Genomic DNA, 14,755 nt, shown 5'->3' with positions numbered 1-14,755 from the left:
GACGGAAAACAGGACGCTTTTTTCTTCAGAAAAAGGGATTCAATTACAGTGCTGTAGAAATCCTTAATCTTCTTGAGTCTACTGCGCTCGTGCACAAACCAGCTCAGCATGCAAGCATGGCAAAATAACCACAAATCGATTATAAAAAATTGCGGCAATTATTTTCTTCAACACCTTCCGCCATGCTTTAGCCCACCGAAGCCGTCAAACTTTTGTCTATTATTGCGATTGACCGAGTTTCGGTCCAAGTTGCGCGGTATTGATCCGTCAGCTGTCTCGAGGCCTGTCGGAGCCGGCAAACCGCAGTCCCACCCTCAACAAAACGTTTCCGCCCGGACTCAATGACAACCGATTCCCGTACGGTGGACATATCGTGCCAAGAATATTAGCAAAATATTTTATTTTTTCCCTCTGCAACTGGCTTTGCGAGACGATTGCCCAAAAGCGAACCGTTTGTGGGCAAATTATTTCCCAGCAGGTCACGTTTCGCCAATTTAAAACCGGCTGCTGCTGCTGCGGTCATCGTGTTTACTTCGCTGCACCTTCGTCATCGATGAGTGCCGCGCGGTAATCTTAAATCTGTATTGGCTCATAATTTCCAGCCACGTCCATAAATAAACCTGATTTACATATTTTTCCGCTCTAACGGCTCAACGATACGATCTTTTTTGAAGTCGCACCGCATCCAATCACTTCCTTAGGTTCACGCCACTTACGTGCATGTGCAATATGTACCGTAGGACCGCAGCGCAGGATTATGCTGCCTGTATGCTATGGTTTCGATGCAGAAGGACACTCTGAAACCGCAGCTTCCGGCTTATCACGTTTCTCTCAGCTACTCGTGCTGACGTCATCCTGAAGTGGGGAAGATGAAAGGCGACGAGTTTTTTTTCGTTTCCGATTGTTTTTTATACATTTGTGAATGGGATTGGATGCGAAAAAACGTGTTGACCTTCGGTTGACTAGTTTAAGACATTAAAAACCAGTTTCAATTTCCCATAGTATAGTATTCCATTTAATATGAACATTCTTATTCACGAGAACGCAAACTACTACAACACCACACGAGCCGAAGGATTTGACCTTGCAAAAGCGGGGCTCTTTGTCTTCGCCAACTGGTCGAGACCAATTGACTAATAGCAGTGATTGGTAGCGGTTGTGAGCAACGAGAACAGAAGTTGCATAACCCATTTACTTCCTCTACACTGGTTCCATCGGTTGCGTATTGTAGTGTGGTGTAGTGTGGAAAGCTGCAGCATTGAGTAGGTACACGAAGACTGATTAACCTGCCCGGCTATTAACGGGCCGTTGTTGCTGTCACTACTGGTGAAACAGTTTATGATGGCTGCCGAAAGGGAGGGAGTTGAACGGATAAGCCGCTTCGTATAGCTATGCATATAAAAACGGGGAGAAAAAAATCCTATTGCTGTCATGAAATAGCGACACCAGAATTTATTACTGGATAATTAAAATATTTTCTATTCAATCGATCGATCAAGTGGACTCCAGATCGGGTCGGCTGATGGTTGGCTGCCGATGCAAAGTGGTGCCTATCGAAACAGCTTACCATTGATTGCAGGCGGGTGACGCTTTTCATGGGAAACACTTGGGCATGCACCAACTCTGGTCGAGAATTGACAAGCACATTTGCAGGTTGGGGTTTAATTTGATTCATTCAACCGATCAAATTGTCTAGTTGTTTTTTTTTGTAACTCAATTATCCAATTTGGGATTTGGAGACAAATCTCGAATGATCAGTAAGTAATGATAGTTAATAGACGGGCTTCAGTCAAACCTCTAAAAAGCTTCAATAAATACTTTAAAAATATTTATAAGGATTCATAGTGATTTAACCGAAGTTCGTCTTAAAATTAACTTGGATACTAGAGGGTTAATTTGTGTTTCGTTTGTATGTGGGCTCTCCCATTCCAGCGTATTTAAAAACCCTCCTATGTCGAATTTGTCTTCGTTTGCTTGAAATTTCGGTTACATCTGAAAATTTTTTTTTGCAAAAATCGTTTTTTCAAATGTGGAAGGCGGAGTTAAAAATGTTAAGAATTTATCTTTTGAAATTGATCACTAGTCTCTCGAAATAGCCTGTATAATGATATACACTATAACTAGCATCGAATATATTACGTTTCATTAGGGTGGTTCGTTTATTCGGCATAGGGTGGTTCATAATATTGTGAAAAATGAGTATAAAATGAAAAAAAGCACTTCGGTTCGTTTGATTAGTGTGACGAGTTCAACAAAGTTGTAGATAATAATTCTGTCTTTCCAAAAAAATTACACCTAAAACAAATAGTTGTTCAAAAAAATTAAAAATAATTATTCAAGAGCTCATTTTTTAAAAATCTGATTTTTCAATGAAACCTACAAAAGATTACCAAAACAATTAAACCAGTCCGATCATTTAGAAATCAAGAAAAAAAAGTTATCATTTTAAAAATAAAATATTTAAAAAAAAAAAATTTTTTTTAAAGGCATATTTTTTTTTGCAAGGACAAAATATTATTTACAACTTTGCCGAAGACATTATGCCAATCAAACAAACCGTTTCATTTGTAAACATATTTTTAATTTCCAATAGAGCACTCTATTAGGAATAAAAAATATTTTTTCAGTCAAAACGGTTTATTTGATTGGTATTGTGTATCTGGCAAAGTTGTAAATAATAACTTTGTTATTCAAAATAACAAAAAATGTACCCTGTGAAAAAAAAAATAATTTAAAAAAATTTAACTTTTTTTTCGATTTCTAAACAAAAATCAGTTTTTTAATTGGGCTGATTTAGATAATTAGTTTTTATTTTTTTTTAATTTTTTTTTCAAAAAATTAATAATTTGTTTCAATAGTGTTTTTTTTTTTTTGAAAGACAAAAATATTATCTACAATTTCGCCGAAGACGTCACACCGCTCAAACAAACTGATTTGGCTCTAAAAATATTTGTAATCATCAATACCTATCCGAAATAGCTTTTCAAAAATGAGTTGTGTTTCAAAAAATAAACCAATAGTACAAAATGGCATCTTTTGCCTATAAAAACGTCTATGCAAAGTTTCAGCCAATGAGCACGTTCACGTTCTGATGATGTAAACTTGACAGAAATTGTATGGTCGAACTGTCAAAACGACGCAAAGCCAGAAACAATAACATAACATCGATACAATCTTTTTTACGATTATATAAGCCAGAGCACTGTGTGTTCGATCAAGGTTTGACAAAGGACATTATTGTGGTAATTGTCTGGTACAACATTCGAAAGAACAAGTACAAGTGTCCCAGAGAGTAGATTTTTCAAACAAAATTAAAAAAAACATATTCCATGAGTTTCCACCGTTTCATGTACTTTTAAGACACTTGGAATAGAAAACATTTTTCAAATATTCAAATTCCATGTACCTCCCGTGTGTGATTTTGCAAATGACATAAAAGCATTCAACATTTTCCGCGAGACACAATCTTTATTTTGGTTGAGATAATTTTTTTTGCACAGAGTAGTTTATTGAAATATTTTGTAGATTTGTTTTGTAATATCTTGCCATTTTATATGATATTTTTTTCAATTCAACATTGCCACCCTAACGACAATGATATAACAAATATTATATTTTCGGGAATTTTTCAATTGGTATTCAGTGAGAAGTGATTTTATTCATTTTAGACTCATTTTTACACAATATTATGAACCACCCTATGCCGAATAAATGAACCACCCTAATGAAACATAATGTTTTCGATGCTAGTTATAGTGTATATCATTATACAGGCTATATCGAGAGGCTATTGATCAATTTCGAAGGATAAATTTTAAACATTTTGAACTCCGCCTTCCACATTGGAAAAAACGACAAAGTCCCAGAGTCGATTTTTAAAAAAAAAAAATTATCAGATGACACCAATTCTCGACGTTCATGCGTTTTTAAGTCATTTGGCAACAAAAAAATATTTCGAAAACCGAAATTTCACGTACGGTTCTCAAAAAGGCAGAAACTTCAATCGCTGGGCGCCACCCCATTTGAGGCCCGATTGAGCTGAAATTTTGCACAGGGTGTTTTTTCGAACAGGTGAACATTTTGTATAGGGTTTCATTTTGAAATTTTCTGGTCACTTTTTTTCCATACGAGGATTGGCACCCTAATAAATATCAGCTATCCCATGCAAAACAAGTCCTATCTGAATCATCGTGCGTCTCCATTGAATTTTACAATCCATTTCATTCAATGGAGACGCATGATGTGATATTTTAAAATGAAGAAGAAAAAAATAACTCCATATAGTAATTCTGGTTCCATTTGCTTGATTTCTTCTCAATTTATGCATAAATTTGTGTTTCATTTGTATGGCAGCCCATTCTTTCAGAAGGAGAATACAAAGTACAAAAGGATCAGACAGACAAATAGAAATCCATTTTTATATAAATAAATGAAATTTAATGTATTCCCCTCTCCTTCTCTCTGCTTTCACCACTTGAATACAGGAGAAGCAATGGCATAGAAACATTCTTGAGAACCCACGCATACAAATTGGTACGGTGATTAAGTTAGGTGTTTGTCACAAAATATCAAAAAATTGGTCGCTGTGATGGAAATCCCCAACAAGGAAAAAAAGTATTTAGGAGTTGACTAATAACAAACTCGGCCACCCCCCCCCCCCTTCACGCTAACTGAATAGATAAAATTCTAAGTCGTTGAAGCTTCTAGAATCTAGATACTGAATTTAATGATGATTGGTTCAGCGGTCCCATCCTTACTACGCCAATGAGACACAGAAAACACATCCAATCAATCAATCTTCACATTCCAATTTTGATGCCATTCGCTCTATTAATTCTATAGTAATGCAAAAATTTGTGTTTCTTTTGTATAAGAGCTTTTTCTAGCGGAGGGAGACCATTAGAAATATTTTTCGTATTTAAAAACCCTCACATGCCTCATTTGCTTGATTCGTTCTCGAGTTGTGGAGAAACTTGTGTTTTATCTGTCTGACATTACCCTTGAAGTGTCAAACAATTAAAAAACATTTTTTGTTCCTATAAACCTCCACATGCCAAATTTGGTAACATTCGCTTGAGTAGTTCCACGTTAAGCCCTTCTTCTTCCCGGCCCCAAAAAACTCTACATATAAGTTTTCATGCCAATCGCTAATTTTTAATATCATTTCATTCAATGGTGATCATGGTGTACAATAAAGGCTAATAAATTTCAGAACAAAAAAAAACATAGGTATTATCTTTAAAATTTAAAAATGTGGTACAAAATTTATTGAGGAATCCAAAAAAAAACAAACGATATAGTCTCCCGAGTTTTGAACCCTCCAAAATGATTAAATACGGTTTGTATCATGATTTCCGCATAGTTATTAAATGTACAGAATATACACAGACAAACAGACGTGCCATTTCGAAAAAAAAATCCTGAAAAATCTTCGCCCTTATTCGAAACATTACACTCATGCACCACCATGTGAGCTTATTGCCTACTGACTTATTTTCGTGAAACGGTTTTTGTCTTTGCTAATGGGTGTGCGCGCTTGCTTAAATCAACACCAGCGGACAGTTTTTGTCCTTGATAAAGAATGTGCACGCTTGCTTATAGAGACACAAGCGGCATTATTGCCCAGCAAAATTTCAAAATTATCGTCATCGAGTGGCACGTCTGTTTGTCTGTGGTATATAGTTATAGCATAGTTATTAAAGAAAGGGCTGCCATACAAATGAAACACAAATTTCTGCATAAATCGAGAAGAAATCAAGCAAATGGAACTAGAATTGCCATATACCAGGTTTGTTGTTTTTCTTATTTCAAAATTTGTTAGTCTCTATCGTACACCATGATCACCATGCGTCTCCATTGGATGAACTGGAATGTAAAATTCAATGGAGACGAACGATGATTCAGATTGGACTTTTTTGCATGGATTTGCTGATAACCATATATTTAAAAATTGAGTGCTTTCTATCTGTCTGTCTGATTCTTATACACTCGGAAACTACTAAACCGATCGGCGTGAACATTTATATGTAGGGTTTTTATTGGGGCCGGGCAGGTTCTTATGATGGTGTTAGACAACTCCCCTCATTGGAAGAGAGGGTTTCCATACAAATTAAACTTACATTTCTGCTCAACCTTATAAAGAATAAAGAAAACGGAACCAAATTTGGCATGTGGATGTTTTTGGGGCCAAGAAATGTTTTATTGAGTGTGTGATACAGTAGGGTGACAATAACTGTATGTAAAAAATTCATCATCGAATTAAAAGGAAGATTCAGCTTAATCGAACACTGTTTAGGGGTTCCTTAAAGCACTCAAAGTTATGATTATTTGACCTACGAAAACCTACCAAGGAGGAGTTATGAAGTTGGAAAAATAGAAAAAAAAATTTGATGCCGAATGACATAGGGTAATCGCTCCATTATTCATCTCAACAGGTTGGTGCACCTATATTCATCTTATTTCTCTCATTTGTCCAATTTGCCGTCAAATTTCAACAAATTTTTGAAAATAAATCTATTTGCTTCTCGATTTTCTTAAGTGGCTAAAAGTTTTACGTTGAAAATATGGTAAAATTTGACGATAAATAAACCAAAAAGGCATGATGAGATGAATATAGATACTGAAATGAATATGGTAGCGGTTCCCCTAAAAACACAAAAAACGTCGATCTGGAAATATTTCGAAAAGAAAAACGAGGACCTAAAATGAGATTTTTTTTAGAATTGGCTTCTAAAATGACTTACAACTCGCTCCAAACCACTTTTTTTATTAAATTGTTTATTTGACACGGCACAATGCAATTCGGCTTTACGGTGCCAGATACAAAATGCTCCAAACCACATGTTAATAATTATTTTAATGTTTAATAGACATCTTAAACTTGATTTTTCATCAGGGTGATTCCAAAAACACAATAAAGATAAACGGGAAATCACACAGATGTTTGTACAAAATAAACAGTGCATGCAACGGAGGGATGAGATACGGGCTTTTCATGTAGGTACATAGGTAAGTTGTCAGATGGTAAAATACAAAATTTCGTGAAAATAGCAACTAGTGTTTGTTTGATTCTCCTAGTTATTTCGCTTGCACCGCTTGTGGTTTGTCCTGTCCTAAAGCTTAAAATAGCTGCCCACGAAAGATTATACCTATTCAACCATTCCTGTGAATTTTGGTGCCCCTAGCCATTACCAAAACGCGTCAATTCACGTGAGATAGTAACTGTTAGCCGAGTTCGTTGCTTCAATGTTATGTTTACGAAAAAACTTATTTAAGTCTCTGAAAGAATGTTAGGGGCTGGGGGCACCAAAATTCACAGGAATGGCTAGAAATCTATAATCTTTCTTTTTTTCTAGTTTGAGTTTTAGGGCTACACCAGAGTTGACCAGTGTAATGATTCGTTGCTGTCATTTTGTGTTAACTAAACCGTCTGTAGAATATTTTCCTATGTTACCAACCAATTCCCGAAACGCATGTAATGCGTTTCGGCTGGGTTCCCAAAGGTCAATTTTAAATCAAAATTTTTTTTCGTTACCACCAGATCTTGACGCGTTATGTATTTCTAAGTCATTTGACATCGAATAAAAAACTTCGGTTTTCATGGGACAAATAATCACAACTTTGAGTGCTTCAAGGCACTCCTAAACCGTGTCCGAATAAGCTGAAATGTTGCACAGATCATTTTTTGTGGCCAATTTCGCTGTCACCCTGATGTACAGTGTGGTATTTATTGAAAAGCCCATCACAAGGAAGCAATTTAGGTCCCCTGCTTTTCACTTTTTTCATCAACGAAATCTCTTCTTTACTGCCACCTGGGTGCCGCCAACTTAACGCAGTGCAAGAAAAATCTGTTGACACTAAGCGTTCAGAAGTGCAACGTAATAGCATTTCACCGCAAGTTGAACCCAGTCGTTTTTGATTACACCGTACTTAATCATACATTACAACGGGTAGCTCACATTCGTGATCTTGGTGTAAACTTGATTGTGCGCTCACATTTCGTCCACACTTTGATGAAATGATCTCGAAAGCTAATCGTCAGCTAGGATTTATTTTCAAGATAGCTAATGAGTTTCTGTATCCTTACTGCCTTCGATCGCTTTGCTGTTCGCTAGTGCGCTCTATCCTCGAGTCTTGTTCGGTAGTCTGGTGCCCATCATAAGCAAACTGGATCGCTAGAATCGAGTCTGTCCAGAAAAAAATTCTTCGATACGCACTTCGCATGCTACCCTGGAATAACCCGTTAGACTTGCCCTCTTATGAAGCTCGATGTAAGCTACTGGGACTTGAAACCCTTGAGCAGCGACGAGCTACTGCTCAAGCCGTTTTTGTTGCTAAAATCCTTTCCGGACAAATTGATTGCCCTGCAATACTACAGCAGATGAACCCTTACGCACCTGAGAGACCCCTCCGCACAAGAGACTTTCTGTACCTCGAGGCAAGCAGAGTGAACTATGGGCTGTTTAATCCAGTTCGATTTATGGCCTCACAATTCAATGTTGTCTACGAACTTTTCGACTTTGGGATTTCGATTGATGCCTTCAAACGAAGACTCTCTTGAGACGACAAGCATTTTAAGATGTTTAGTGTAATTGTGGTTGTAACTTAGATTTATTTTATCATTAAGACCATCCTGTGTCAGATGACTTTACAAATAAATAATAATAATAATCAATTAAACCTTTATTCACTTCTGTTCGAGCGTCTTGATAGAATATTTTCACTACATATTACACTTTTTATCCACTTTCACTATTTAATTCTATCACTTTTCACTTATCACTTGCATATACGTATTTCAACACTTACTTAGTGCCTTCGTCAGTGCTTATTTGGACAGTCCAAATAAGCATTGACGAAGGCACTAAGTAAGTGTTGAAATACGTATATGCAAGTGATAAGTGAAAAGTGATAGAATTAAATAGTGAAAGTGGATAAAAAGTGTATTGTGTAGCAATTAAACCTTCAATTTGGCGCCAAAAATTCGACCATAATTTAATTTAATTTTAAAAATTCGGCCATAATTCATTTATTTTGGAAACCGAAATATTTAAAAAAAGTTTTTTTTGTGTCATTTTTTGTCAGAAAATGTCACCCAGAAAAGTGTCTACAATTTTCAAATGAAAAACAACTGAAGCCACCTTGAACATGATAGGAGTATAAAAGTTTTCAGATAGAGGTTTTTTACATGTAAATGCTGATATATAAATTATATCTAACCTTATACAAACTTCACATTATTATTATTTTTTTTAAATCATCCGTTAATATACCTAGTTAATTTGATTTCTTATCTGATAATGGTTACGTTGTTTCTTCTATTACGAGAAAATTTAGATATGATAAGGCAACAACGATAAAACGGTTTGAAATATTTCAATTCAATAGTACTTCTAGATGACGACAAGCAACTTCAAATTTTAGAACAGAGTCAATATGGAACATGTATTGCGAATTTACTTACTCTTACAAATTTTTTAGTTAACATTAGTTATTTTTTGTGTGCAGAAATATTACGTACCTGGAAAGAGACGAAAAACATAAGCAAGTTAGTGTCCGGAACTCAAAAGCAGTAGAATAAGAAATGGGACAATGATATGAATGGAAGCTATTACGATTTAATAATATAAATATTTAGAATTCTGAACTGAAGTTAGGAGGCAGAGTCTAACTTTCTAACAGAACAACAAGCATAGCATCACATGTTTATACAAAACGGTAACTACGTGGTCCAACCTAGCATTTGCACAGTACAGCCGCCGGGTAGCGACCCATTAGTTGTTTTTCTTTACTCTGCCCGGTGACGTTTTGATTATAGAAGACAAATCGTTTTTTGTCTAGCAGCAGCCACGACAACTTAATTATGAAGAATTTAATTCGATTAAATGAATTGTAATTTGATTAATGCATATGACCTGCATTAATGATTAACTCGGCTTGCCTTCTATCCAGTCGGTAGGCAGGCAACGCTAAACACTGCGAACAAGTCCTATACCGCATTGACTTCGCTCACTACAAAACAACGATGGCACCGCCGCCGTAGCAAACGGCGCTTACTGTGTGACATACGTTATAATTAACGACCACCGGACTGGAGAAATGTTGTAACGGGCTGTGCTACCCGTTGTCGTTGTCAAATTTCCCGTAAATGTGTGCCGGAGCGACACGCCCGGCTTAAATTTGGTTTAATTTGAGCTGCACGACGCATCCGATCTGTTAGCGAAAACGTCACACACGCCCACCCGCGCGAGACTAGCGAGATTCTTCCTCCCGGTATAGCATGATGCATCTGTAGGAAACATGATCCGACTGACAAACAGTGGTCATTATTGGAATTGAAACCGCCGCGCTGTTTGCGTGCATCACGCACAGGTGCGAACATTGGAGCGCCACCCACGCAGACTAGCAGCAGCCGGTGTCGGCAAAGGAACACTGGTTTGCCACTTGCATGTCTAATGGTTACTGTCAACACGGACTTCTACACTGTGAGTCTGGCGGTGACAGAAATTTTTTTATTGAAGGGTGTCAAAATAAACCATGTTTTCGGTAACTACCGAAATATCGATATTAAGGAAAAGTCTCCGTTGTCAGTAGTTTAAGATATGCGATTTATAAGCAAGTTGGCTGAAAGTATCCACTGTGCGGCGGTCGAGATCAAACGTTTGCTTGACGGTCGGATGCTGACCGGTTCCTGTGATTTACCATAGAATCTAACCGTAGTTTAGAGAGTTAGCTAGTGGTAACTCACTGCACATTTTACTGCATTGCCAACAACTGCTTGACGTTGTATCATTGCGCTGACAATACCCACATCTTCAAACAGCTCTTGTCATGCTGTGGATCACCATTTCATTCGCCTCGCGGGTGTGAGAAGAATATATGACCAAGCAAACACAGCAGCATGGTTCATTAGCAATCCAGAGCTGCTGAATGCAGTGGGGACTCTATCGCGATGGCCTAATTCATCGCTGCTCTGGCTTGCTGCAATTTTCTTTGTCTTCGTATATCATAGACTGGATATGGAGCAGTGCATTCTTTCTATTTTTTTTTCGTTATTCACTCGTGCCATGAATCTCTCAGCACGACTCGTAAAAACATAAAATAGTGCTGCTGTGAATGCGATGGTGCGCAGCCAAGACCTCGTTTTATTGAAGTCCCTCTGACATCCCTGAAAGAGATGTTATTTGATGCTGTTTTGCCATTCTTACCCAGAGAATGTAACTTTTGCTATTGTCACTTCAAACAAAACTAGGCTACCCTCTAGGTTAAAGAGGTGGTAAAATTAGAGTGGAGAAAATTCGTTTATTGTGGCATTGAACTAAGGATGTCTTCATCCTGTTGCGGAATCTTACAGCTAATTAATTAAATTAGTCCGGTTTCTGTGACCAGCAATGTCATTTCTCACTGTCAGTTCGCCTTTTGTTTACGAGGGACATAAGGAATTTTATCAATTCAAATATATATTTCAATTTATATAATGGAACTTTATGAGGCTTCACAAATGCCACAACGGTGTCGAGAAATATTATAATGGCTCACTGATTCCGTAAGATTTGACCTCCAGGATGGTATGTCACGTTCACGAAGTTTAGTGGTCAAACGCAATCCTAACTAAAGAATAGAGCTAAATAGCGTCGACAAGTCTGTATAACATCAAGATGTAAAATATGGGACTCTAGATTGTCTAAACTTAAGTTTATCTATCATCCTTCATGACAATTTTGGTAGCTTTTATGCAAAGACAGGAGACCTGTGGTTTGTTTTCCGAATGTTACTCGAGAACAAAAAAAGGAATTCTACAACCAACTTCATAGTGAAAATTTCATTTTTATTAAGCCGATTTTTGTTAAAAAAATAAAAACAATGCCAGTTCATCTCAGTCGTTGTGAAACAACCGTTTAACAGCGTCATTCGTGAATTTGGCTGGAATGTGCAAACTCCAAACCGCTAAGCCATTCGCATCCACATTGACCACTGCTTTTCCGATGCATCTTCCACTTGCACCCTTCTTTCTATGGCGGTTTTGGATTGTTTGCTTCATCGAGCACGCAACCGCGGCCGTCGATCGAGAAGCCGTCAGTCGGGAAAGCGCGAAGCGTGACAAAAGCTGAATGACTTCCAAAAAAAAACTTTAATGAACACACACTATTCCTCATTCTCGTCTCGGCTAGCCAAACCCGTTCGAATGCGTTTGGCAGCGCAGCGCAACTGAACTCACTTCACCATCGACGGCGGCCGGCTGAGTAGCCAAAATCTTCACCAACACCAGCCAACACTAACCACAAGTACCATTGAGGCAGCAGTCATCTGGATTAAATTATTCGTGACTTGCGAATGAAACTGAAGTGAATGAAGGAAGCAAAATCGACCTAGCTTTTGGTGGTTCATACATTTTGCACTATTGGGTAACACAAACACATCGTGATATGTAATGCAAACACACGTATATAATAATATTTGGGAATCGACAAACTTTGTGGAAAGATTTTCGATTCAATTTTCAATGAACACGACGTCACTGCGCTTGGTAGCGCGCGATTTAAGCGGAGTTGTTCGAGTCATGCTTTTGTTTGCGTTGAGCTGCTAACTAGACAAATTCCCCAATCCAGTAGTGCAAATATTCATTGAAAATTGGGGCCAAACTTTGTGCATGGATTGACGGTTTCGTTGTTTACCGAATCGGTCGGATGATGGTAGGAAGCAAGAAGCAATGTAAATTCGGTTGGTATTTAATAAAACATTCGAATATGCACACCGGTTAACCATGGGACGGAGAATTGTTGCGTTTGTTTTCAGTGACAAAACGAATGTTTCTCGATGTTATGTATATTTTACATGCTGTCACAGATCAAGAGATGGTGGTTTCTATAATATTTGATGAAAGTTGTTGGAATTCAACGCTAAACCACACTCAATGCGAGTTTTTAGTTTCAAATTCTTTTCTCAACTATTGTAACATTAAGCACCAGATCGCGTCACAAGAAAACTTTATCTCGACGGCTCAACATGTATCATCAACAGCCGGAACGCACCAGTTTTTGAAAGCAGTATCTTGCGATTGCACTTCTTCCGGAAGGCCGTGTAGTCTTGACATTCTTCGTAAATCATTTGCATGGAATTATTCTCAGTGTTTTTCTTGCCACCGACCAGACAGCAAACGCACACGCCTTGTTGGGCCGCCTGTTCGTCATAATGATACACTCCGGTGAGCCTGACTGCCAGAGCAAGCTCCCGTTCTCGCAGGATGGATATGAAGCGGGCGCAAATATAAATTTTATTTATAACTTATAATTTGCGCAGAACGAGGATTTGTTTCGTTCCGGAGGTTAGTAGCAAGTGCGGCTGCGAGCGAAGAGTTTTGTGCGAAAAGCGTACGGAGCAGGTTCCTGGTTCAAGTAGCGGTAATCCGTCAGACAGTGGAAAAAGGTAAAATTAGCCGATGATTATGCAGCGGATTTACCAGAGCCGCCAGCCTGGTTGAGTTTAATATATGCAGCAATTCAAACACGTGAAAACGAGTTTCTTGATTTGCAATGCAATGCTCCGATAGTGGCAAATGACCATAAATTCAAGGCCATGATGATACGAGAAAGGCGGAACTAAAGTTTCTTTGGCGGAACGAGATAGTAAAGTGCATAGAATCACGCTGGAAATTTATAGTCTACGCAAAATCCTGGGGGATATGATTTAGGTTTTCAGAATCAATTGGCGGCCGTAAGACATAGTTGTGTTCAATAAAATGCAAAGCTTTGTTGTTATGATTCATTAATTATTTTAATGGTTCAGTGGAGATTTTTTTCACAGCCAAAAAAATTTCTGTGCTTGCAAAAGGGTTGTTATTTTTAATAATACAGCTCAAACATACAGCAGCTAATCTGAATAATAAAGGTTTTTCACACGGATTTTTGTTTATTTGATCTAAATCTATTGTTTTAAAATGCTTATTTTTGTATTTCCTGTGTTTGCACATATGTAGTCTTAACGGTGGATCAAAATGCTACTATGACCTGTGTCAGACGTTTGGGACTTTGGACTTGGCCATCTTCAGCGTACAAAGCTCGGATCGGTTGTTATCGCTGTCAGCTATCAACAGGTTCAAGATACATAGAAAAGCACGATGCGTTCGTTGGTGGAATTCGTTTTCTTGGGTTTTTTATCACACCAAGATGGACTCTAACTTATATGTTTTTATACACGGAACAATATGGGTGTGGTTCCGAGGTCAGAGGTGTCATCGAAACCCCGAGAAAACAAATCTATCTCTCTTGAAAGCGAACCCATTGTGAGCTATGACAACCGATCGTAGAGCATTGCACACTGAACGAAGAATGGTACAACTTTATATCCCCTGAGAAAGGCCAAGTCCGAAAACCGCAACGTCTGATATGAATCATAGCAGCGTTTTGAGCCACCGTTAAGACTGAAGAGATTAAGTTGGCAAATTTGAATTGCAGCAGTTAAAAGCAATAAAACAGACCGCAGGAAAATCAGATGAAGACCAAATCTAAGGTTTCAATTAAGTTATGTATGATGATGGACTTCTTGGAATGTGTTTTGTACAACCAGTAACAAAAAATGCAATAAGTGTTAGAAAACTATGAAAACTATATTCAGCTGTTCGTCGACTCTGATAAGTTTCTACATAGAGTCCTGCACAGTTTTCGCTCTTTTTATCTTCAAATCGTTCACAATTCTAGCCTTCTGGCGCTTTCTTGCTTCCTTTACTTTTTTTGTTGTTAACTTGCCGTTGAGCTCC

General features: G+C 37.8%; 1 protein-coding gene across 1 annotated transcript in view; it reads right to left on the bottom strand.

Annotated features, from left to right (window-relative positions):
* The window catches only part of LOC129732692 (protein diaphanous homolog 1-like), a 108,484-nt gene extending 98,982 nt beyond the window's left edge, over positions 1-9,502 (bottom strand). The window contains exon 1 of the mRNA XM_055693809.1: positions 9,464-9,502. Coding sequence (XP_055549784.1) covers positions 9,464-9,487 — 24 coding nt within the window. The 5' untranslated portion in view covers positions 9,488-9,502. The remainder of the gene's footprint in view (positions 1-9,463) is intronic.
* Between the last annotated feature and the right edge of the window lie 5,253 nt (positions 9,503-14,755).

Source organism: Wyeomyia smithii, chromosome 3 (assembly GCF_029784165.1).
Source record: "Wyeomyia smithii strain HCP4-BCI-WySm-NY-G18 chromosome 3, ASM2978416v1, whole genome shotgun sequence".
NCBI classification, from domain to species: Eukaryota; Metazoa; Arthropoda; class Insecta; order Diptera; family Culicidae; genus Wyeomyia; species Wyeomyia smithii.
The sequence above is the reverse complement of the archived record's forward strand: the minus strand, read 5'-3'. Positions and strand labels throughout refer to the sequence as shown.